Source organism: Lithobates pipiens, unplaced genomic scaffold, assembly GCF_037356315.1.
Source record: "Lithobates pipiens isolate NorthernLeopardFrog02 unplaced genomic scaffold, aLitPip1_a1.2 Scaffold_25, whole genome shotgun sequence".
In the NCBI taxonomy this organism is placed as follows: domain Eukaryota; kingdom Metazoa; phylum Chordata; class Amphibia; order Anura; family Ranidae; genus Lithobates; species Lithobates pipiens.
The window spans coordinates 50874489-50901168 of record NW_027507787.1 but is presented as its reverse complement, the minus strand read 5'-3'; the positions used below and the strand labels follow the sequence as shown (position 1 = coordinate 50901168).

The window sequence follows — 26680 nt, the reverse complement described above, 5'->3', positions numbered from 1 at the left end:
GTTAAATAATGAGGTACTAATAAATAATCCTTATGCTTATTTTTTTTAGTGCTTAATTCAGTGGATGAAGTGTTATGATGTAGATACGTAAATGGCATTGTCAATTATATTAATTTCCCTAATCCATATTGGCAAACAGAGTGAATGATCTGGGCAAAGGTGTTACTGTTTCTTGGCTTCCAATAGGCTTAGGCTGAATGACCGGCTAATGGACCTTTGAATATGCATAAGCTATTCAGACCAAGCCAATAAAAAGCTGTCCTCACTGAACAATGTCAGTCAAGCCAGTGCACAGACATACAGGGATATCATGTCTGGCTCTTTCTATTGTATTCTGATAGTGCTACTTATACCTGGAGCAGCTAACTACCTTGCAAAGAACTATCCTAGAGATCAGCCTGCCAGTCTACAAGAATTTGGCAATAGGACAGAAGATACAGTGAACAAGAGTGCAGTCCCTCCTGAACTACCCAACTTTATGATGAGTCTCTACCAAAATTTTCATCGCTTAGAGACCAGAGAGGGTACAGAGCTAAGATTCCCACCGCAACAAAGTTCTCCATCTAGTCCACAGGCTGATATTATCAGAAGTCTCTCTGCTAAAGGTAAGATAACCAATTCTTCTTATAATAACAGTTTTAAAAAAAAATGTTATATCAAAGTATTAGCTCTACACTGACCAGATATTTTCAGGTTATATGAATAATAATACTATTAGTTCTATCACTAGGGTTAATTTTAAGGTATATTAAAAAATGGCATTTCACACTATTATAAATACAGTGTAAATTAACACACCAGCTACCATATTTAATAAAAATGGTCTATATCACAAGCAAAATAAAATGAAATATCAGTATTTTAAATATAATATTCTATTATAAATCATCATTCCAATTCAGAAGGCAGCCAGTGCATTACTTGAATTAGTCACAGCTTGTAAATATCAGGGCATGTATTACAAAAGTAACGCTACCATTTTATAAGCAGATATTGGAGTTGATTTAATAAAGGCAAATAAGCTGTTAGCTTTACAAAGGTATTTTCTCTTGTAGCTCGGTGAATGTGGCGAAGATTCACTTTGAAAAAAATTCTCAATCAAGTGCAAGGAAAAAATAAAAACAGTATTTTTCTGTGCATGATTGAAACCAGGAGGATTGAAGGAAACATTCTCTTGCAAAGTGAACAGCCTATTTGCCTTTAGTAAATAAATCCCATGGCTGGCTACTATGGACATGATTCCAAACACTGTGCACTGGTACTCAAAAAAAGGCAATGATTAATGCTTAGTTCCCTAACGATGTGGAAAATTAGGTAATTCAAATTGGACTGAAGTGTTTTTCTAGCATCCTGGAAAATATCGTTGATTCAATTTTGGTTGTGTCATATCCCATCTTTTCTGAGTTGCATAAGAAGCAAAATGTGTCCTGCATATAATCAACCTTATACTATGGAGCTGGACTTGGACATTAGAAGGGGCTCACATATGGCAGTAGTTATTGAACAATAATTGCCTAAAACAAGTGTTGCATCCATGTTTGTATTTTCCAAGCATGATGCAAGGATTACACATTTAACCATTGCACCGGTCTTAGCATTGATAAAACAGTTTTTCTATTAGACAAAAAAATCCTATCCAGCTGAGCGACCATTACTTTGAGTATAACGATTGTTACAGATTCTTTGGAAATAATCTGGATTGGGTAATGAATATCTATGAGCACTTAGGCAGTCAAGCAGAACTAATTAATTTGGCGTAATTGAGTGGGAAGTTCAATAAGTGATAAAAGTGTTAATGAAAGTGTTAATAGTGTTACATTTAGCATTCACAAGCCCTGCTACTGTATGTGTTTGTACAATGTACATGGATTACTATGTATAGTATATCACTGCCAGGTGGCATAACCTGGGTATTGGCTTTTAACAAATGTATTTCTGTTAAGGTAGGCCTACCATAGAGTGGCAGATGCCAAAGGCAACTAAAATACCTGTCTGCCCTTAGAACACTAAATGTCACAATGGGTCCTATTCTGTCACATACAGGTGGCTGTATGTCGTTAAATAAATGATCAGCTGCCAAGGTTTCTAGAACATTGTTAGAACTAGAAGCTGCATATTTTAAAGTGGAACTAAACCTTCCTATTCTCTCAGCTAAGGAAGCTGCCATCTTAGCCTCTGCTTGATCTGCAGTTGCCATGATGCTCCACATGTGATTAATTATGACACTAGCCATTTGACACTTTCACAGTTTAACTGGAAGCAAATGTGATATTTATCATTCATGGCATGTCTTTTAATGCAACTAATTTAGGAAACCATTAAATCATTGGGTTTAGTTCCTCTTTAAGTCTTGTATACTAACCAAATATTTCTGAGATGCTATCCAAATGCATAGAATTCATGTAGGTTTTTTCCTAGTCTTTCAAAAACATAATTGTAAAACGAAATATTTAAATATATTCAATTAGTAGTTTTAATCTCTGTTTTACTAGTATAGGGACAGGTATATAGACTGATCTAAAGAGACAATATTTCCCATTGTTTATCTATAAAGAAAAAGGGGGAAAAAAATCACGGAATATCATATACAGAAATTATTCTTGCCTAGCTTTCCAAACAAATGCGTTTCATGCCATATTACCATTTCTATTTAAAAATTTGTACAGCTACAATTTTTGGGGCTCAGAGTCTTGAGTTATAGAACATTTAGAACTAATTTACATTTGTGTGGTGCTTTAACGCACGTGCATTAATGCACGTTATGTCATGCATTAAGATGTGGGTAATTGCAGCTTGTTGAGATCAAACTGAAAAAAAACTTCTGAGGCACAAAAATTTCCAATTTTTGGATGTCGCAAAATGTCTGTTGCAACACATTACATTGTAGCCTGTTGCAATGCCTTAGACCCCTTTCACACTGGGGCGCATTACAGGTGCTACAGCACTAAAAATAGCACCTGTAGAGCGCCTCTCTTCTCACTCGCTTTCCCACTGGAGCGGTGCGCTGGCAAGATGCTCAAAAAGGTCCTGCAAGCAGCATCTTTGAGGCGCTGTAGGAGCGGTGTGTACACTGCTCCTAAAGTGCGCCTGCCCATTAAAATCAATGGGCAGCACCAGAAAAAACACAGCTGCAGCGGCATTTTGCAGTTGCTTTTAACCCTTTTTCGGCCGTTAGGGGTTAAAAGTGCCCCGCTAGTGACTGAAAATCTGTGCAAAAACGACGGTAAGTGCTGCTAAAAATGGTGGCGCTGCCAGTGTGAAAGTGCCCTTGGTGTAATGGGGTGCTATTCAAAATTATTAGCACTGTAATGCATGAAGGCTTGTAATGTGCATTGCAGTAACACACGTGGTGATGCAACACACAGATGGAAATTGGTCCTAAAGACGGCCATAGATGGATCAAATCTCAGCTGGTTCAGCAGGGACTGGCCGAGATTTGATCCATCTATGGGCAGGCTGCTTGTACTCAAGTCGATCTGTTGACTTATGCTGGCCAGGCATTATACAGTTTTCTCATTCAATTTGCTTTAGATTTACTTTAACTGTGTAGTGCCAGGGCCTGCTGATTGCATAGAAAGTGTTTAGGTTTGACCTCCTATTATATGGTTTTGGCAAATCTACAGGAAAATTGTACAAGAAAATTGCATAATGTATGGCCAGCCTTAGTTGGATAAATAACTATTCTGTCTGGGGTGATCAGAAACAAATGATATTCTTTTTGGACCAGATAGTCATATAGATTAGTATTACAATTTTGCTTTTGATGTCTCAAAAGGGCTGTGCAGACTATGTTTAAATCTCTGTACCAGACACACTTCACAAGCACTAATTACACCAAACACTAATACACATCCTTTTCATAGCTTGTCTGAGTGTGTCTTTATTATTAGAAGACTGCTAGCCATCCTACAGCACCTTAGGAGTCTTCATCAGTATTGTCCTTTTTCAAAGCTTACGGTCATTGAATAGAGACATAGGTCAGACAGCCCTATAGAAATCCCATAAGACAGGCAGTCCTGCAATCCACATCTTGCACATAAATACAGACATGATTGAATTACTTTAGTTGTACTAAAGTACATTCTAAAATAAAGTTAAATTATTTTTATAAAAACATTGTTTTGGAAATCCTGAACAATTATGCACACTCTGAATCAATATAAAAAGATAATGTTAAATGCAAAAAATGCAAACAAACACTTGTTACACTGCAAACGTACATCCATGATTTTTTCTCAGAATTAGGAAAATAAATTCTATAAATGGATTGGATATAGTAGGTGTGTTCAGGGTTAAAGTTGGCTCAAAAAAAAAAAAACATGGACGAAGCAGTGAAGTGTTTACATCATCATATATTGGTTTGGGTGTACATTTGCTTTAGGCTGGGTTTGGATGCAATTCACAGCAAGGGACCAGTGCATCCCTGTTCTCCTTTTCAGGCCCGCATTTTTGACTGAATTCGGACCTGAAACAGAGCCAAAGATGCACAAAACTCATTTGCAATCTGCTCTGCGGCTGCCACAGAGATGTGTGAACCAGCTCCACAGAGAACCGGTGTCTTGGCGAATAGTGTCCGCCCCGTACTGCGCTTGTGGAGGACAAGGAGACGCCGAAAGTCTCCGAAGATGAACGGCGCCTGCGCACTGAGTCCAGGTTCAAGCCCCACCATCTAAGTGGATATAGAATTAGAATAAACAATTGGCAGCGAAACGAGGGATTGCCCGAAGCATGGCGAGCGAAGCGAGCCCGCGAGGGGCCCTGTTACTAAGTGCATACCGTATGTCCACTTGCATGGTGGGGCTTGAACCTGGACTCAGGGCAGAAGGTACTATTAAGTGCGCATGCGCCGTTCATCTTCTGAGACTTTCGGAGTCTCCTTGTCCTCTGTACTGCGCAAGCGCTGAGCCTGCGCAGTACACGGTGGACACCATCCGATGGGGGACAGTTTTCGGCAGAACACCGGGTACACACTCCTGTCATGCATATAGGATGTGGGGAAACTCATCCAATTTGCACTAGTGTCAACCCAGCCTAAAACCCTTTTCCATGTGTGGGGCAATAATGTGTGTTATGTCGCACCTTATGTTGCTACGCATTACGGCATGCTACAAAGCAGGTGCATTGGGGTGCCACTCAAAATGAACGTAATGCGGTAATGTGGGTATTACCACTATGCAAAATGTAATCCAGCCGAAACATATACGAAACATATATGTGTCCAACCCCATAAAATTCAGTTTAACTTTCTCTCTTCTTGCTTAATTTGACCTTGTGTTAAAGTAGAAACCGTTTTTTTTGGGGGGGGGGTTGAAGTGTTTGTTACCCTAAAAAAAAAAAATAAAAAAAAAAAAAATCCCGTTCGTTTAATGCAGGTTATACAGCACAGTGCTTGTGTTGTGTCATCTGTAATGCCTGGCTATGCCCCCCCCCCTGTAAACTGACCATGGTTATCAAGGCTGTTGTGTCCCTGACACTGATCAGTTTACATGCCTCCGTCATCCGCAGCTCTCCTGTCCTCCTCTGTCCTGTGCCTGCCCCCTCCCCTCCTGCTTCTGAAATAACTTTTATTGTCTTATATAATCCTGTTTTGTTTCATAATGCTAGGTGCTCCTGTCTCTGTGTTTTATATAAAAAAATGCTGTGTATACCTGATTTCAAAGCGTAGCTCAGCGTTCACTGGACCAGCCGGCTCTCTCTTCCTCTTGTCCCGACTAACATCAGTGGGGGATCTTGGCCCCGCACGCTGCAGCTCTCAGACGGGGAGAGCTGGCCAGTCATTTGAAACAAACAGGATTATATGAGGTTATAGCAGTGGGTTAACAACCATTTTAAGAAAAAAAAGGTATAGATCCTCTGTTGTGTTTTTACTGCTTTTTGTGTCCCTGTTAGGGAGATTTCCCGTCCCAGAGAAAAGTAGTCATTGGTGAACAGTTGTTCAATAGTGAAGAGATTATTGGGTTGACTAACCACTTCCCGCCCACGCTATAGCCGAAAGACGGCTACAGCGCGGACGTTACCTGCTGGGAGGGCGTCCCTGGATGTCCTCTTATTTACTTCCGCAATGCGCGCTCCTGAGAGTGCGCATCAGGGAAGTTCTGTGCTGCCCGTGCCCCTCGGACACAGCCAATCACAGATCGCTGTAAACGGCCAATCACAGCGCCGCTCTCCCTCCTCACACAGACAGCTTGTGAGGAGGAGAGATGAATGGCTGCAGCGGCCGTAAGTAAAAAAAAAATAAACTGCCATCTGCCCCCAGTGCCATTTGTCCCAAGTGTCATCTGTCATCAGTGCCACGCATCAGTGCCATCTGTCATCAGTGCCACGTGTCATCAGTGCCACATAGTGCCATCTGTCATCAGTGCCATATCAGTGTCATGTGCCATCTGTCATCAGTGCCACGTATCAGTGCCATTTGTCGTCAGTGTCACGCGCCATCTGTTATCAGTGTTACGTGTCATCAATGCCACCCATCAGTGCCATCTGTCATCAGTGTCAAGTGTCATCGGCCCACGTATTAATGCCATCTGTCATCAGTGTCACGTATAAGTGCCATCTGTCATCAGTGCCCCGTATTAGTGGCATCTGTCATCAGTGCCACATGTCATCAGTGCCACGTGTCATTGTCCTGGTGCTCCAGGGCCTTCAAAAGTGTAATAGGTAGTCAACAAGTTAGATGTGTAATTTATGCTCCCTGCATGTTGGGTCTCTCTAAGTGGTTAGGCTGTGGAAAAGTCCCACACACGTGGCATCGTAATACTCAGGAGGAGTAGCAGAATGTATTTTGGGGTGTCATTTGTGGTATACACATGCCATGTGAGAGAAATAACCTATTACAATAACAATTTTGTGGAGAAAAAAATATCTTCATATTGCAAAGAATTGTGGGAAAAAATGACAACATTAAAAACCTCACCATGCCTCTTACTAAATACCTTGGAATGTCTACTTTCCAAAAAGGGGTCATTTGGGGGGTATTTGTACTTTCCTGGTTTGTTCGGGTCACAAGAAATGAGATGGGCCACCAGTACATCAGGTGTGATCAATTTTTTATGATTCACACCACAACTTGTAGACTCTCTAACTTTCACAAAGACCAAACAATATCCACTAATTTGGGTTATTTTTTACCAAAGATATGTAGCAGTATAAATTGTGGCCAAAATTTATGAAGAAAAATTAATAATTTGCGTAATTTTATGCCTTTTTTTTTTCGAAATTTCCGGTCTTTTTTCATTTATAGCGCAAAAAATTTAAAACCCAGAGGTTCTCAAATGCCACCAAAAGAAAGCTCTATTTGTGGGGAAAAAAAAGGACAGGGACATTTGGGTACAGTGTTGCATGACTGAGTAATTGTCATTCAAAGTGTGAGAGCACCGAAAGCTGAAAATTGGTCTAGGCAGGAGGGGAGTTTAAGTGCCCAGTAGGCAAGTGGTTAACTAAAACCGGAGAGTGCAAAATCTGGTGCAGCTCTGCATAGAAACCAATTGGCTTCTAACTTCAGCTTGTTCAATTAAGCTTATTGGTTTCTATGCAGAGCTCCACTAGATTTTGCACTCTCCAGTTTTAGTAAATCAACCCTAATATGTTGCACCTGGGCTGTAAAGACTTGTATAAGCTTTTCAAACATTTGAGGCCATCCTTAATACTTTTTTGGGATGAGAGTAATAACAGTTTTGTGTAAAGCCTTTTATAGAAAAAGTGAATACTTTTTGGAAAAAAAAATGCATCTGCATTGTGTTTGTATATCCAGCTCTATGGGGTTGGTTTACTAAAACTGGAGAGTGCAAAATCTGGTGCAGCTGTGCACGGTAGCCAGTCAGCTTCTAACTTCAGCTTGTTCAATTAAGCTTTGACAAAAAAACAAAAAACCTGATTGGTTTCTATGTAGAGCTGCACCAGATTTTGCACTCTCCAGTTTTAAAAAAATCCTTCCCTATGTGCTTCTATTATTATAAAAAAAAAAAAAAAATTGTCACAGTATTTGTAACTTTTGCCAATATCCAAACTTTTCAAGCATTATTTGCCCACTACAAGGATTAACTAAATGATAATGATTGTGAGGGTTGTTTAGAACGCATTTGTCACTCTTTACAGTTGCAAAAAAAGGGAAGTGTGAAGCCAGCCCCTACAAGCATAAATTTACACCTTGTCTAAATCAAATTAGCAAAAACTAATCCTTACAGCTACTAATACAAATGAGGTACACAAGAGAAAATGAGATGCAACAGGAGATTAGACCTGGGTGATATAACAGGAACATGACTGAATGGGAACTTCCATCATACAATATTTGTAAATATTTACTAGAGCTAGTTAATACACATAGGGAACAATATTTTGAGACTCTAATGTAATGTCTGGTATGAGATCATCAGACGAATAATCATCTGTTTTCTTTGCATGTTAATCTCATTTTAAAAATGAAGAGGTTACTAAAGTTACGAAAATTCTCGTATGACAGAATAAAAATTCAGAAGTGTTGTATTTGTATTGTATTTTCGGACACAAACTGTACTGATTAAATGAAAATCGTCCAATCTGGTATTGCACAAGATATTTTCACGCTTGTCTCATTGGATAAAATTGGATGAACTGTCGTGATCGGCTCTCGAAAGCTGTGCATTAACGATCCAATTATTCTACGATCACTTCAAAAGCAGTATATTTTGTATGATTTCCTTATCGTGTGTACAGTCCATACGGCTAAGTTTACATTTGTGGTTGGCAGGGCAGTAAGAACAGGCAGTCAAGCTGCATTTTTACCGCCCCTTCCCCCTCTAGTAACCCCCCTTTAAGCTGTAAAGGCAGACGGACAGGGTCATATACTTGCCACAGCCACTACACTTTGTTTCACGGTGCAGCAAGTTTGAAAAGATGGGTTTACAAAACCATTTTCTATTCATAAGTCTGGCCATACATTATACAATTTTCTGATTCAATTTAGATTTACCTTCAACTATGTAGTGCAATCCTAATGTATCCTAGATAAAAACATAATCACCACCCTATAAATGTGTTGAGTACAATATAATTGGTCTTGCTTTAGTGAGAAGAATGTGCAGATTCTCTTAGCGTTGAGAAACCAGATCGCTTTTTTAAGGTTTTTGACAGGCGGAGAGGAGGCAATGTTACCTCCTCAGTAGGGATGAGCTCAGGCGTGTTCGCATGCTCCACGTGCAGAGCCCGCCAGGAAGTCGGCGCAGCTCTGCGCTAATCACAGACAGTGAGACATTGTTCTCTGCAGCTGCGCATTGGGGCAATGTCTCACTGCCTGCGTAGCGCCGACTTCCTGGCGGGCTCTGCACGTGGAGCATGCGAACACGCCCGAGCTCATCCTTACTCCTCAGCACCCGTCCAAATCCTGTAAAGTCTACACCACTGCACCACATCTGCATACATTTCACATTGCAAGGTGGTTGCAGTGCAGCCCCATTCACTTGAATGGGTCATGTTCACTGGCAATACTGCCCACTATACATTAAAGGGGGTAACATTTTTACCACATCCCTAAAGTAAAACAGCGCAACTGTGGCATGTGTGCAGCCTTGTCTGGCTGCCATTGCAGCTTAAGGGGTGTGGTTGGGGGGGGACAGTAAAAACGCACCACAACTGTCTATTTTATACCACTCTCCAAGCAAAAGTGTAAAGGAACCTCTAATGATAAACTTGCTTTTGTTTTAATGGCGCGTCTTAGTTATTTACTTTCTTCTTTACTATCTTTTTATTCAGAATTTGAACAAGTTGGCCAGAGATGTATTCTAGTTTTTGACTTCTCATCTCTCAGTCATGATGAACAACTTCAGTTTGCAGAGGTGCGATTTGGGAAAGACACATTAACAAAAATGCACAGTGATGGGATGCCACTCAACATTGACATTTTCCATCAATACTACACATGCCAAGATTCTGAGGAGCTATGCCAAAATTATGTCCACTTGGGCTCAACTACCTGTGAAAACAAGGCCTCAGAAAGTCGGCTAGTGGTGGATGTTACAGCAATGGTTCATAAGTGGTTTCAAAGGAATTATAAAGATGATTATAACACAGCTGTTCATCTCAAGAGGAGATACAAGGAACAAAAGCCTGAGGATCAGCAGGTGCTGATGTTTGTATATTCCAACGTGTCCAAAAAAGAAAGGTCTTCTGTGACTGCGACCCTCTTGCTAGATGCCGCACATTCTAAATATCTAACCACAATTCCATTCTTGATAAACAAATCTACATCAAGAAGACGGAGAAGAAGCCACATGATCAGGGATCGTGTCATTGGCATAAAACAAGCCCCACTAGCTGACAGTAAGATAAATCTTTGTAGAAGAGTGGACTTGATTGTGGACTTCAGAATGATTGGCTGGGATGCCTGGATCATTCACCCCAAAACATTTAATGCCTACCGGTGTGAAGGTACCTGTCCAAGCCCCGTGAATGAAAGTGTAAAACCAAACAATCATTCATATTTGCAGGTAAGAGCTCATTTTTTTCACTCTATGTATGGTCCTAATGTCATTAGCTTTGGGTAGGCAAGCTCTGGCATTTTCCAGATGGGCTGGTGTGGCTTTAAGTATTTAAGCTTTGGTGGCCTGCTCAATTCGTTTTCAATTTATGTGCACAATCTTTACTTTTGTCATGCTTATACTGCATTCAATCAGTAAGAAAAGACAAGGGAGAAGTAAGTGAGAAATCTGCCCATACTTGAACACATTGAGGGGGATTTCCAAAAGTTGGTGTGCTCAGAGTCTGGTGCAGCTGTGCATGGTTGCCAATAAACTTCTAAAGCCGCGTACACACGGGCGGACTGTCTGGCCAACTAGTCCGTCAGACAATCCGACAGACAGTCCGTCCTACTTTCGAATGAACGGACTTGACCACACACGATGAACAAACAGTCCGCTGAAAGCTTGCGCGATGACGTGTACAGCACGTACGACGGGACTAGAAATACGACGTCCAATACACTGCAATGCAACCTTTCGCCGTGTAAATCCTTTCTGAGCATGCACCATACTTAGTCCGTCCAACTTGCCTACTCACGAGCGGACTGTCCGCTGAAACCAAAGTATGACGGACAGTATTACGGAAATTCCGAAAGACTTAGTCCGCCAGACTGTCCGCTGAAAAAGTCCGCTGAAGCCCACACACGAGCAGACTGTCCGCTGAAATGTGTTTCAGCGGACTAAGTTGGACAGACAGTCCGCCCGTGTGTACGCGGCTTAACTTCAGCGAGTTCAATTAAGCTTGGGCAATTAAAACCTGGAAGCTGATTGGTTTCTCTGCAGAGCTGCACCAGAGTTAGCCCTTTCCATTTTTAGTAAATAACCGTCACTGATTCTGTCCGAAGAGATTTTTCCACCAAGTTCTATCATAGTAGCACTGTATATGTTTAAATGTGTTCATTATCATACCCTGGCTCTAGTCAGCTGGCTATACAATAGACAAGTTTTCATTTTCAGAACATTTATTCTATTTTCTAAATGTTAATGTGATCAAATTGATGATCATTTTCAATTGCAGTGACAAGAAAATTTGAAAGAGCATGTTGGAAAAATTTTATTGAATGAACAAATCCCTAACAATGTGTGTGGTTTTCTTTCGGGGAAATTCTATTTATCCCAAAATCAAATGTTAAATGCAATTTTGAACAGCATTCATAGACTTGCTGTTGGAACTTACAAATGTACTGACCAGATTTGTGTTAGGAAAATATACAAGTTAATGGCCAGCTTTAGAGTGGGAGTGACCTATATATTCTACCATTTGTCTGAGAATCTGTTCTGGGCTGGATGAAACCATTTTTGACCACCCTAACTGCTGGCTACTACTCTATTTCCCCGAAAATAAGACCTAGCGTGATTGTCAGTGATGGCTGCAATATAAGCCCTATGCCCCAAATAAGCCTTCCCCCAAAAATAAGCCCTACCCTGAAAATAAGACCTACAAGGACTTTAACTAGGGCTTATTTGGGGGGTAGGGCTTATATTGCAGCCATCACCGACAATCACACTAGGTCTTATTTTAGGGGAAACAGGGTATGTATTGGCAGGTATTTTAGGTGCTAGGCATTTTTTTTTTTTTACCACACTTTATTTGTTTACATATATAAAAATATTTTCCCCATAATCTATACTTAATAGTGTCCAGGTTGTAATTTAGATTTATCGGCCTACCTATATAATAATATATTATTATTTTTTTATTTATTTTACACCAAATCCTATAAGGTGAAGATCTGCACAAAGAAGTTGCTGACACTTTTTTGCTACAGTTTCCTAGCAGGAGCTAGCGTGATCTAGTCATATGAGAATGAATGGGAACTGCTTGCATTGTAACACCTGTTTGCAATTTTTTTTTCCTGCTTGTTATCATCCAACATGCTTATCTGACAGCTTGTTGGCAGATCTACACTGTAAGAAATATAATTATAGAAAAATACACCTTGACTAGGGATCAGCTTGGGCGTGTTCGCGTACTCCACGTGCAGAGCCCGCCAGGAAGTCGGCGCAGCGCTGCGCTAATCACAGGTAGTGAGACATTGCCCCGATGCGTGGCTGCAGAGATCCGGCAATGTCTCACTGCCTGTGATTAGCGCTGCGCCGACTTCCTAGCGGGCTCTGCGCGTGGAGTACGCGAACACGCCCAAGCTCATCCCTAACCTTGACCTAAATGAAAATAGAGTGCACAAAGGATCATTTTGACATCCGCTGTATGCATGTGCATCTCTCCACTGATCCCCGTTGAGCAGGCGGATGACAGTACTGTGTCTACTCCGCTATGCAGGGTGTACATGGACACAGCACGCTGTTATCTGTGGGGCGGTCGAATGGAAATGGACTGCGTGTCCATTTTTTTTTTTCCATCCAATGTGATCTGCCTGACAGATTGGCAAACGTATCCCCATACATGTGTTTTTAGCGACTGGATCGGATGCGACCCATGTCCATTGACATCTGCTGCCCCATAGAGAACAATGGGTGGTCCGATCAAATCAGCCTGAAAAATGGACGGCGCCTTTCTTTTCCTTTTTTATATCTTCAGAGTTGCTTCTCCTCTAACCAAAGTGTTGCCAGAGATGCCATCTAATCACTATCATCCCTGACCAGCTATCCACCTCCACCAGAGCGCCCTTATCTCTTCTCTGTACAAGCCTTTTACATGCCTAGCGTAATTTCCGGGTATTTTTAACGAGATTTGCAAGTGTTGTATATAGCCTACCATACAAGTGAATATGCTGTAAACGGCCATGCTGCTGTAAATGCTGATGCTTCTATCGTCTGTTAAGTTTTGCATGCGTCTCCATAGCGTATGTGTGGGTAAACACTGATGCATCAGAAATTACAAGTGCAGGACCGTGTACAGCATATTCACTTGTATGGAAAGCTCTACAATGCACGTGCGGCTTCCCAGCTGTAGAAAAGCAAAAAGTCAGCGGCTTTTGTTGCAAGTTTGATTGAAATCACAGTTATTAGGAAAATAAATCTTGTGTGCTTTTTAAAAGGGAGGTCCTGAGTGCAAGTCGTGCTTCCCAAACCAAATATTTTCTGTATATCAACTATAATGTTGAACTTGTTGTTTGCAGTGTTTTGACCTTCAAACTTCTGGCATCCTTGGCCACTTGCTGTGAGAAAAAGTGAGATAATCTCGCATTCGTTCTCTGTGGGAGACAATCAGCAGGAAGTCCTGTTCAGTTAGCATAAGACTTGCTTCATATTTAAATGGAAAAACGGTTAACAGCATCCTTTAGTAAAGTTTACAAATAGCAGTGTATATATAAACCGTGGAGTAAATAAGACTGGATGTCAAACAGGTGGGAAGTACATGCTGAACGCAGTATGTGTATTTTATATAACAAATAAAAGCTTTAGTAATACATCTTTATAAGATGAGCAAAATGAAACCATGTATGGTACGGTATTGAGGTCATCTAATAACCTCATTATTCAAGGTATGTTTGGAGGTGGGCCTGGGTTAAAAGCCAAGTCCACCTTGTGCAAAAAATAAACAAATAAATGCACATAGTTTAGCAGAAAAATGTACATGTATTGCTGTTTGCAAATGAGCCTGTAAAGCATTGTGCAAGTGCCAGGCTCCTGCTCTTCCTCTGGCTCCATGTACACTATATCCCAAAAGTGAGTACACCCCTCACATTTTTGAAAATATTTTATTATATCTTTTCATATGACCACACTGAAGAAATGACACTTTGCTACAATGTAAAGTAGTGTGTACAGCTTGTATAACAGTGTACATTTTCTATCCCCTAAAAATAACGCAACACACAGCCATTAATGTTTAAACTGCTGGCAACAAAAGTGAGTACACCTCTAAGTGAAAATGTCCAAATTGGGCCTCAAGTGTGTATTTTGTGTGGCCACCATTTTTTTTTCCCCAGCACTGCTTTAACCCTCTTGGGTATGGAGTTCACCAGAGCTTCACAGGTTGCCACTGGAGTCCTCTTTCACTCCTCCATGATGACATCACGAAGCTGGTGGATGTTAGAGACCTTGAGCTCCTCCACCTTCCGTTTGAAGATGCTCAATAGGGATTAGGTCTGGAGCAGGGATGTGAGGTGAGGTCAGTGGCTGGTGAGGCACTGGCTAGTATCAAAGCCAGATACACACAGGTTACATACGCCGCAAACGTTAGAGCGAGAGCAATAATTCTAGCACTAGATCTCCTCAAAAACTCTAAACATGTAACCTGTAAAAAAAATTGAAAGTGTCGCCTATGGAGATTTTTAAGTACTGAAGTTTGGTGTCATTCCACAAGTGTGCACAATTTAATTTTTTTCTTTTTCTTTCTTTTTTTTCTTTTTCTCTTTTTTTTCCTCCTTCCCCACCCTACCCCACCGGTCGCTCCTTTACTCTGCTGGTGCGTAGGTAGTAGACCCCGGGTACTAATATGTCAAATATACAGTGTATAACCTTAAATGTTAATGGATTAAATATGCCGGAAAAGCGTACAATGGTTTTGCGGGAACTGTGGCGTATGCGAACACAAGTCGCATTTATTCAAGAAACACATTGTCAAATGGGGAAGATTCTGAAATTTAGAGATGAACCTTATACACAGACATTCCATAGTACAAATTTAGATGCTAAGACAAGGGGGGTGAGTGTCCTGCTCTCGAGTTCAGTTTCATGGTCCTTTCCTGAACAGATGAGCAATCCGGAGGGACGGTATCTATTTGTTAAGGGTGATCTAGCGGGTCGGCAGGTTACATTGGTTTCTCTTTACCTACCGAATAGAGCCCAGCTGAGCTGTTTAGAGAGTAATCTTAATACCTTACAAAGTTTTATGGAAGGAGGGGTAATATTGGGTAGAGATCTTAATGTGGCCCTTGAACCACTATTGGATGTTTCAAAATCAGCTTCATATCTTCCATATCGTTACCTTAAACGGATAAAAAAAAGCCCTTCAAACTGTGCGTTTGGTAGACATCTGGAGAATTCAACAACCAGCAGAGCGTGATTATATTCAATTTCTTCAATTGGTGTACAAACCGTTTCTGATCATGCTCCAGTGTTTATTGATCTCCAGTTGGCTAAGAAGGCCAATAGACCCTGGTCATGGAAACATAATGAATCATTAATTCAGGAAGGCCAACTACAAAATCATTTTTTTAAGTACATTGACCAGAATTTTCAATGAAAACGATTCAGATGAATTTTCCCCACTGACTTTATGGGAAACGCATAAGTGTGTTATGCGAGGGGTATTTATCAAAAAGGCAGCAGAATTAAAGAAAAATAGTCAAGCAGTATTCCAAGCCCAATTAAACCGGGTAGAACATTTAGAGATCAAACATAAAAAAACACTGGTACAGTCTTTAGCAGTGGACCTTAGAATAGAGAGAGAAGTTACATTCATTAATTAGGCAAGAGACTAAAATACAGATGGCGAAAATTTGAAATAAGCACCAAGAACTAGGGAATAAACATGGTAAATTACTAGCACAGTCACTTAGGGAAATCTCTAGGAAGAATTATGTCCCATGTATTGAATCCGACAGTGGGAACCGTTGCTTTAAATCTAATGAAATTACAGAGCTCTTTCGAAAATATTATACAGGACTGTATAATCTGCAGACTAACATGGTGTCAGATCAGATGCCTACAAAGCAACAATAAATTAGGGATTATCTTTCCTCTTCAGGATTACCGTCAATTTCAGAGGAAGGGTCAGAATTACTCAATTTACCGATTTCAATTGAGGAATATACAAAGGCTATCAATATGTTCAAATCTAATAAAGCTCCCGGCCCTGATGGGTATACGGCTGTTTACTATAAGGCATTTGCTTCTATTTTAGGTCCGAGATTCATAAGAGCTCAATTCATTATTAGAGGACAAGCCCATATCGGAAGATACCCTTAAAGCACATATTACTGTTGTTCCTAAGGAAGGTAACGATCACGTTCAATGCAAGAATTACCGACCGATTTGCGTTGATTTAAAAAATTTTACTCTGATATTAGCTACCAGGTTACAGCCCCTTCTTCAGAATGTCATCAACCCTGATCAGGTGGGTTTTATGCCCACCAAAGAAGCAAAAGATAATACCACAAAAGCCTTAGATATTATTCATTTAGCGCATGCCCAAAAAATAACGATGTGCTTGTTATCTTTGGATGCTGAAAAAGCCTTTGACAGGGTGGATTGGACATTTCTGAAGGAGACGCTGAGATATATTGGAGTGGGGAAGTCATTTAGTAAATGGATAGATGCAATCTATTCCGTTCCATCAGCAGCGGTAAAAATTAATGAGGTGACCTCTTCATATTTTAATATGAGGAATGGTACTAGACAAGGTTGTCCTTTCTCCATCGATTTTTAAACTAACCCTTGAACCATTTCTAAGACACGTAAGACAAAGTAAGGATGTCTAAGGCTGTTTAATTGATAAGTCAAAGCATAAAACTGCGGCCTTTGCTGATGATATATTGTTTTTTATTACGTCACCAGAAACAACTCTACCAAATTTACTAAAGGAGTTTGATCATTACAGCAACGTGTCGAATTTTAAAATCAACATTCAAAAATCCGAAATATTGAATATTATGCTGCCAAGTAAACAAGTACAGGCTCTTCAATCCTCCTTCTCATTCCCTTGGGCATCGACTTCGTTGACGTATCTTGGGGTAAAATTGACACCCTCAATAGATAAGGTTTTCCAGGCAAATTTTCCACCATTATTGCGGGAATTCTCAGTAGATTTGGATAGATGGAATAAGGGTCCCTATACCTGGATGGGTAGAAATGCTATCCTTGAAATGAATATTCTACCAAGATTATTATACCATTTGCAGACCCTACCAATAGCTATCCCAGAGTCATTTTTGAAGTCACTCCGTAGTGCCTTTATTAGATTTGTTTGGGCCAAAAAAGAAAACCCTCGAATAGCTTTTCATTATTTATCACTGCCAAAAACCAAGGGGGGTATGGCTCTTCCAGACCCGCTAAAATATACAAGGCAGTTCATCTCGCTAGGGTTTTAGCCTGGTGTAGAGATGCGAGACATAAAACCTGGGTATCGATAGAGCAGTCATGCACAAAGATCCCACTCCGATGTTTGCCATGGTTACGGCCAAAAACGTTGGGAACATTAAGACAGCACCCCCTAATAGGGGCAACCTTAAAAGTAATTCAACAAAGTAATTTATTCCTAAAAGTGGAGGGGGAAATCGCACAGCTTTATCCAATCTTGGAGAATCCGTTATTTCCCCCAGAATACATGGATAGTAGATTCAAACAAGCCATGGGAGAAGGCAGAATTAGATTAAGTGATTTTCTAGAAGGGTCAAGGATAAAAACTGAATCGGAAATACAGCTTATGTTCAATCCGCCTTTGGACCCGGCCGTGGCGGAACAGCTTACTCATTTTCTCATCTCTCTTACTCGTGGAGAGAGATCAGATCGTTTAAATAAGCCAATGGAAAATCTCTGTCTGGTAGACAAACCTACATCCCACGGGGTATCAGAGGTGTATAAAATATTAATAGATCCTCCGGAAGATTATGTTCCTAAATTTCTCGAGAAATGGGAAAGCGACTTAGGTACCACATTTTCTAAAGAACAACGTAATCAAATTTTATATTTTGCTCATTATTCTTCTACTGTCTCCAATCATCAAGAGTTATGTTATAAAATTCTTACAAGATGGTACAAAGTCCCATTCTCCCGCTGTGGAGAGTCAGTGGGCGATATGCTACATATTTTTTGGTCATGTCGAAACGTATTACATTTCTGGGCCAAGGTGCGAAACATCGTTAAACAATTACAGGCATACCCCGCTTTTAAGTACACAATGGGGTTTATTTACTAAAGCTGGAAAGTGCAAAATCAGGCTCACTTCTGCATAAAAACCAATGAGCTTCTAGGTTTTATTACCAAAGCTTAATTGAACAAGCTGGGGTTAGAATCTCACTGGTTTCTATGCAGAAGGGAGCCTGATTTTGCACTTTCCTATTTTAGTAAATAAACCCCATTGTGTGCTTAAAAGTGGGGTATGCCTGTAACTGATTGTGATTTAGGATCTGACCCAGCTATATATCTCCTTCATTTTTCTGATTCCTCAAAACGTAGATATCGTAACTCGTTGGTTGCTCAAAGGCATGTATTCCGACTTTGTGGAAGCAGAGAACCCCCCTCGACTTCATTGTGGTTTTAAAAAATAGCTGACATATATGCTATGGAAAAAGGGATTGCAACCACACGGTAAAGAGGAGAAGTTTGAATCAAAATGGATATCTTGGTCCCATTTTGTATCTAAAAGAGAATATGGCAGGGAACTTGTGGAGGGAGGAGGAGAGAGGGATTAAGAGGAGAGAAAATTATTTATTTATTTTTCTCTTTATTATGTGCATGTATAACTGGATAAAATGAAATTATATATATATATATATATATATATATATATATATATATATATATATATGCAAAATGTTTTGTGATACGCATGCAATGAAATTGTATTTGTGTTGATGTATAAAAATTTGTTGAAAATAAAATATAGAATTTACAAAAAAACATTTTTTAAAGCATGACATGTTGGGTAACTATTTACTCTGCGTAACATAATCTTTCATAGTATGCAAAATAAAATCGGGCTAACTTTATTTTTTTTGTACTTATGGAAAAAAAATGTGTTTGAAAAATTGCTGCTCAAATACCGTGTAACATTAAAAGTTGCATTGACCACCTGCAGCGGTCTTACAAGTGCACTTTTTTGGGATAAAAAAAATAAGTTAGTCCAATTATTTTTCATAGTTACATAGTTAGTCAGGTTGAAAAAAGACACAAGTCCATCCAGTTCAACCACAAAAAAATAAAAATAATAATAATATCATACAATCCCATATACCCAATTCTATACCCACAGTTGATCCAGAGGAAGGCAAAAAAAAAACCCAGCAGAGCATGATCCAATTTGCTAAAGCAGGGGAAAAAATGCCTTCCTGATCCCCCCAAGAGGCAATCGGATTTTCCCCGGATCAACTTTACCTATAAATGTTTGTACCCAGTTATATTATGTACACTTAGGAAATAATCCAGGCCCTTCTTAAAGCGGGAGTCCACCGGGACTCCGCGTTTTTTTTTTTTTAAAAGCCAGCAGCTACAAATACTGCAGCTGCTGACTTTTAAAATAGTGACACTTACCTGTCCAGCGCGCCCGCGATGTCGGCACCCGAAGCCGATCTGTAGATCGTTTCTCGGGTCCTGCCGCCGCCATCTTGGGTATGGGAATCAGGAAATGGAGCCTTTCGGCTTAATTTCCCGGTTCCCTACTGCGCATGCGCGAGCCGCGCTGCGCAATAAGGACGGTCCCCGCTGCCTGGGATCTGTGTGTTTTCCCAGCAGGCAGCGGGGCACTTGCGGAAAGGGGCGGGACTTGCGGAAAGGGGCGTAATATACGCCCCTTTGCGCAGAGAGCTATCCCGGAAGTGGGTGCAGATACCTGTACTGTACAGGTATCTGTACCCCCCTCCCCCCTGAAAGGTGCCAATTGTGGCGCCAGAGGGGGGGAGGGTTCCGATGAGCGGAGGTCCACTTTAGGGTGGACCTCCGCTTTAAAGCAATCCACTGAGCTGGCCAGATCCACCCCTGCAAGTAGTCATATTGTGAAAGATAATGTTACACAGAGTAAACTGATATCCAACATGTCACGCTTCAAAATTGGGCCCACTCCTGGAATGGCGACAAACTTTTTACCCTTAAAAATCTCCATAGGTGACATTTAAAAGATTCTACAGGATGCATGTTTTGAGTTACAGAGGAGCTAGAATTATTTCTCTCACTCTACCGATCAGGGCGATACCTCACATGGGTGGGTTGAACACCGTTTTCATATGCGGGCACTACGCACGTATGCGTTTGCTTCTGCACGCAAGCTCAGTGGAACGGGGCACGTTTTAAAAAGAGACATTTTTTTCTTCTTTATTTTTACACTGTTCTTTTAGAAAAAATAAATAAATAAATAATTGTGTCACTTTTATTCCTATTACAAGGGATGTAAACAATCTCTGAAACCAGAGATGATAGAATTTTGACCAGTGGTGGGGTAGGACTTCAGCTACATAACCCCCCAAATTTGTTTGTTTTTTAATTTCTTTATGTTCATGGCTCTGCCTCACCTGCCTCCCCGGATTGAACATCCCTGGTCTGGAGACATGCTTGGCCAGTCCATCACCTTTAGTGCCCGTTCACACTACCGCGACTTGTCAGGCGACTTGGCCGCCTGACAAGTCGCGCTCCGTTCTGTACTATGGAACCATTCTAATAGGAGCGACTCAAGTCGCTCCGACTTAGAAAAAGGTTCCTGTAGTATTTTCGGGGCGACTTCAGGCGACTTGCATTGACTTCTATACAGAAGTCATTTTGCAAGTCGCCGCTGAAGTCGTGTGCAGGTCGCGTCTGTGAGTCGCGCTGCAAGTCGCGTCGCCCCTGTGTGAACGGGCACTTACCCTCAGCTTCTTTAGCAAGGCAGTGGTCGTCTTGGAGGTGTGTCTGAAGGGAGGGGATCATACTCTGCTTAACCCCTTGCCGCCCGCCCTATAGGCAATTGACGGTGGAAAAGTGGTTGCATAATGCTGATCGGACGTCATATGACGTGATCAGGATTATGAGCCGTTGCGCGCCCCCGGTGGCGCGCATCGCGGCGATCGTTGTTGCGGGGTGTCAGTCTGACACCCGGCAACTACGATCTCGGTAAAGAGTCTCCGACGGAGACTCTTTACCACGTGGTCAGCCGTGTCCAATCACGGCTGATCACAGTGTAAATAGGAAGAGCCGGTGATCGGCTTTTCCTCACTCGCGTCTGTCAGATGCGAGTAGAGGAGAGCCGATTGGCTGCTCCTCTGACAGGGGGGGTCTGTGCTGATCGATTATCAGCACAGCCCCCCCGAGGATGCCCACACTGGACCACCAGGGACGCCACCAGGCCACCAGGGATGCCCAGCAAAAGGTAATCCTCCCTAGACCACCAGGGATGCCAGTCAGTTCCACAATGGATGCCAATCAGTGCCCATAATGGATGCCAATCAGTGCCCACAATGGGCATCACTGATTGGCATGCATTATTGTTTGGCACTGATTGGCATCCATTAGTACAGTATAACAATAAAATGCCGCCTATGAGTGCCCACCTGTGCCGCCTATGAGTGCCCACCTGTGCCGCCTATCAGTGTCCATCCGTGCCACCTATCAGTGCTGCCTATCCATGCCCATCTGTGCCGCCTATCCATGCCAATCCGTGCCAGCTATCAGTCTCAATTTGTGCCACCTATCAGTGCCCATCAGTGCCGCCCATCAGTGCCACCTATCAGTGTCCATCAATGCCCCCTCATCAGTGCCACTTCATTGGTGCCACATCATTGGTGCCCATCAGTGCCGCCTTATCAGTGGCCATCAGTGTAGCCCCATCAGTGCAGGAGAAAACGTACTTATTTACAACGTTTTGAAACTGAAACAAAAAAAAACATTTTTTTCAAAATTTTCGGTATTTTTTTATTTGTAGCGCAAAAAATAAAAACCGTAGAGGTGATCAAATACCACCAAAAGAAAGCTCTATTTGTGGGAAAAAAATGATAAAAATGTCATTTGGGTACAGTGTAGCATGACTGTGCAATTGTCATTCAAAGTGCGACAGTGCTGAAAGCTCAAAATTGGTCTGGGCAGGAAGGTGTTTAAGTGCCCGGTATTGAAGTGGTTAAGTATGTCACAGTACATGTTGGCATTCATGGTTCCCTCAATGAACTATAGCTCCCTAGTGCCCGAAGCACTTATGCAGCCCCAGACCATGACACTCCCACTACCATGCTTGACTGTAGGCAAGAAACATTTTGTCTTTGTACTCTTAACCTAGTTGCCGCCACACATGTTTGACACCATCTGAACCATATAAGTTTATCTTGGTCTCACCGGACTACAGGACATGGTTCCAGTAATCCATGTCCTTAGTCTGCTTGTCTTCAGCAAACTGTTTGCGGGCTTTCTTTAGAAGCTTCTGGGGTGGCAGCCATGCAGACCAATTTGATGCAGTGTGCGACCTATGGTCTAAGCATTGACAGACTGACCCCCCTTGGCAGCACTCATACATCTATTTTCGAAAGAAAACCCCTGGATATGACGCTGAGCACGTGCACTCAACTTCTTGGGTCGACCATGGCGAGGCCTATTCTGAGTGGAACCTGTCCTGTTAAACCGCTGTATGGTCTTGGCCACCATGCTGCAGCTCAGTTTCAGGGTCTTGGCAATCTTCTTATAGCCTAGGCCATCTTTATGTAGAGCAACAAATCTATTTTTATTTTTTTAACTTTATGTTGAACTTCCAGTGAGTGAAAACACCAAATTTTAACACCCCCTGCTCCCCAGTCACACCTGAGACTTTGTAACACTAACGAGTCACATGACACCGGGGAGGAAAATGGCTAATTGGGCCCAATTTGGACATTTTCACTTAGGGGTGTACTCCCTTTTGTCAGCGGTTTGGACATTAATGACTGTGTGAGTTATTTAGAGGAGACAGAAAATTTACACTGTTGTACAAGCTGTACACTCACTACTTTACATTGTAGCAAAGTGTCATGTCTTCACTGTTGTCACATGACCAGATAAAATATTTACAAAAAATTTGAGGGGTGTACTCACTTTTGTGAGATACTGTATATGCACTGCTATACACCCTTTCTAAACTAAATATTTTGGATGAACCCACCGCACACTGCTATACATGCCATCTAGCAAACAATGCACAAAAACAATTGTTGTTTTCACATATATTACAATACATGTTTAAGCTGGCCAACTGCATCAAAGTGATCACCCTCTGACCAGGCCCTACTTTGCTCTACAAATTGCAAATGTTCCAATGGATATACTACCAAGATTAGGCAAATAGACACAAGTTGTGGAGAGCTGCAGGGTGTTTTAGTGGAGGGACAGGTGCAGCGTCCAGCCCAGCTGCAGGCAACCTGTCAAAGTGTGCAGTTTTCCCAAAGGTGTTCTATCAGGTTGAGGTCAGGACTCTGTGCAGGCCAGTCAAGTTCCTCTACCCCAAACTTGCTCATCCATGTCTTTGTGGACCTTGCTTTGTGTACTGGTGTGCAATCATGTTGGAACAAGAAGGTGCCATCCACCAAACTGCTCCCACAAAGTTGGGAGTATGAAGTTGTCAAATGTTTTGGTATGCCGATGCCTTAACAGTTCCCTTCATTAGGATTAAGGGGTTAAACCCAACCCCTGAAAAACAACTCCACATCATAATCCCCCCACCTCCACCAAATTATTCGGTGCACAAAGCAAGGGCCATAAAGACCTGGCCTTAACCCAATGGAACACCTTTGGGATAAATTAGAGCCAAAACTGCGAGCCAGGCCTTCTCCTCCACATCGCTGCCTGACCTCACAAAAGTGCTTCTGGAAGATTGGTCAAACATTCCCATAGACACACTCCTAAACCTTGCGGACAGCGTTCCCAGAAGATTTGAAGTTGTTATAGCTGTAAAGGGTGGGCCAACACAAGACTGGGAGACCATTCTAGTTCACGTTTGTGTAAGGGCAGGCGTCCCAATACTTTTGGTAATATAGTGTGTATATTTTTCCCTTTTTAAGAGCAAATATGCATTTTTGAAAATTATGTAATTTTGCTTCATGGTGTGTGTGTGTGTGGGGGGGGGGGGGGGGGGGGTTGGGGGGAGATTCTAAAGTATCTAGCTATCTGTCTTAATGTTTCCCTGTTTAATTTTACAAAAAAGTGTTTTATTTATTTTTATTTTTTTTATGAAACCTGAAATGTTTAATCTCTAAATTATGATATTCAGTCTCCTAAATGTTTCTTGTCTTTTTATTTCAGAGCTTGATAAACTTGTATGACAGCAAAAAAGCTCCAGAGGTATGCTGCGCTCCCATCAGGATGAGCTCTCTCAGCATGGCTTACTATGACAACATGGATATTGCCTTCCAAAGTCATGAAGCCATGATAGTAGAAGAATGTGGATGCCAGTGACAGGACATGTCACATAAGATATAAGACTGCTCTTATAAAAACCATTATCAGTTTTATTGATTACATGTATATGACTGTCATACTGCTGATATCAGAATCTATCAGTGACAATCTTTATGCTTCACATACAGTGAAGTGAGTAAAGATGGAATTTTTGGATACATTGCACATCCTTATATGATACACTTGTTTTACAGATGGTAATCTGGCCACATTATGAATAAAAACCTTGATAACAATCGACGAAAAATACCATCCAACCAGGCCAATAGCAATTACTGTAAATATGTATGTTATGTAAATATTATTGTAATTTATTTTTTTATGTAGTTTAATGCAAAGCAATATTCAAAATTAAAATGTTTCATTTTACAATCCGCAATTCTTTCTTTGGACGTTATATTTCCCATGCACCCTGCTATGCAGTGCTGGTAAGGGTAGGAGAGCCAAAATAGGGTTGTTGTATAATTTTCCTAAGCTCCTACAGATATAGCAATGTTCCATCAATCTAATAGACTGTGGGTGGAGCTAGACATGGCTATTCACTGATAGAAATATCAACAGTGGCATCATCTAAGGCTGGCCATAGATGGAGAGATTTTTTTTTTTTCCTGCAATTTCATTGATTATGTTTATGGGGGGAATCCCTTCCGAAAAGCTATTGTGTACTCCCAGCATGTGGGTGGGGGAAGCTGTCACCATCGGGAGAACACCGTGATTATTGCTAGCTACTGTAACAGCTATAAAAGGCGCTAGCACCCCGACAGGCTGGTTGTACCCAAATTAATTGATCAACATGGTTTGAATCTCGGCCGCAGGGCTGGCCCAAGACATTGTGCTGCCTGGGTGCAAGAATGAAATGCCACATCATACAAATAAATCAATCGTACCTAAAGCTTCAAATTATATATTCCTCTGTATATTGCTGAATGCAATAATACATAATGATGTGTACCACATAACTAGATTAACAAACTGTATATCACATTATTGTATAAAAAAATCAAAAACTTGGGGGGCATGACCGGATGTAGTGCGGGATGTCTGTGGAGTGAGCTTCATGACAATCCTGCTCTCCATTGCCCTTTTCTGTGAGAAATTTACTAGCCGAACAGACTGTCAGCTCCTGCTGGCCCTGGTGAGTCCTGCGATGCCTTCTAAGCGCCGATCCTCTGCCGAGACAGCGTGCCAACAGCTGAGTACTCCCGCCGCTTTATGTCCGGATGCCATCTTAGCTCACAAACGGGGCATTACTATCTAACATGGATCTCTCCGCAGGATGTTGCCTCCTCTGCTTAGCCGGAGTGTGCAGATACGCAAATTTTACAGGCGATAGAGCAGAGCATTACTTCTATGCTGGTGAGGATTGACCGTTGAGAGTATCCTGACCAGCAACAACTGACAAAATCAGGGGCAGACTCACTGAAGCCAAGTTCCACATGGCAGCCGTGGAAGATACTACTGCTCAGCACGACCAGCTCCTGCAATCTCTGCAGCAAACGATCCATACTCTCATGGCTAAATATGATGATGCTGAAAATTGCCAGCGCGGAAACAATGTTTCAGGTACTGGGTTTGCCAGAAGGATTGGAAGGTGAGCACACAGTTTGCTGAGTCCTTTTTTAAAGACCTGCTAGGCCTCACTGATCTCTCACTCACCTACGTAATGAAACGCACGCACAGAGGGCCAACACATCCTGGGTACCCGTCCAGGCCATTCCTAGTCTGGTTCCTCAACTTGAGAGACAGAATCCTCAGCGAAGCCAGGAAACACCCGGACCCTTCCTACCACAATTCAGTGGTGCATCTTTTCCCGGACTTCTCGGTGCAACTCCAGAAGAAAAGGAATTCATTCAATGACAGCAGAGTGAGGCTTCGTACAAGGGGAATCCCATACAGCATGTTATATGCCAGCCGCCTTAGAGTCCCCTATCGAGGGTCGGTGAGGTTCTTCGATTCGCCTGAAGATGCTGACACCTGGCTCATAACTCTCCGCAGAGAAGATTGCTCTGCCTGAGATGTCTGCAGAGCCCAGTGAGTGTAACAACCATCCCTTTATCTTCTCACCCATGCAGTTCACCTGTCAAGGCCATATTCTTCCACTGTCCATAGCACCTCCTTATCTAGCTCTATTCTCCTGATGGTATGGGGTGTGCGTGTCCCCCTCTTGCATGAATTTTTGC

General features: G+C 41.7%; 1 protein-coding gene across 1 annotated transcript; it reads left to right on the top strand.

Moving 5' to 3' along the window:
* The first annotated feature begins 310 nt into the window (after positions 1–310).
* Positions 311–24757, top strand: NODAL (nodal growth differentiation factor). The gene is made up of 3 exons (XM_077453735.1): positions 311–605; positions 9730–10463; positions 24345–24757. The coding sequence occupies exons 1-3, from the start codon at positions 311–313 to the stop codon at positions 24495–24497; spliced, it is 1182 nt and encodes a 393-aa protein (XP_077309861.1). The 3' UTR covers positions 24498–24757.
* Positions 24758–26680: the final 1923 nt, after the last annotated feature.

What these genes read in the sequence shown, in the direction of transcription:
- NODAL (XM_077453735.1), top strand. Translation starts at nt 311, where the DNA reads ATGTCTGGCTCTTTCTATTGTATTCTGATAGTGCTACTTATACCTGGA. An exon ending in CAGAAGTCTCTCTGCTAAAG is followed by an intron (nt 606 to 9,729) that starts GTAAGATAACCA and finishes CTTTTTATTCAG; the next exon opens with AATTTGAACAAGTTGGCCAG. An exon ending in ACAATCATTCATATTTGCAG is followed by an intron (nt 10,464 to 24,344) that starts GTAAGAGCTCAT and finishes TTTTTATTTCAG; the next exon opens with AGCTTGATAAACTTGTATGA.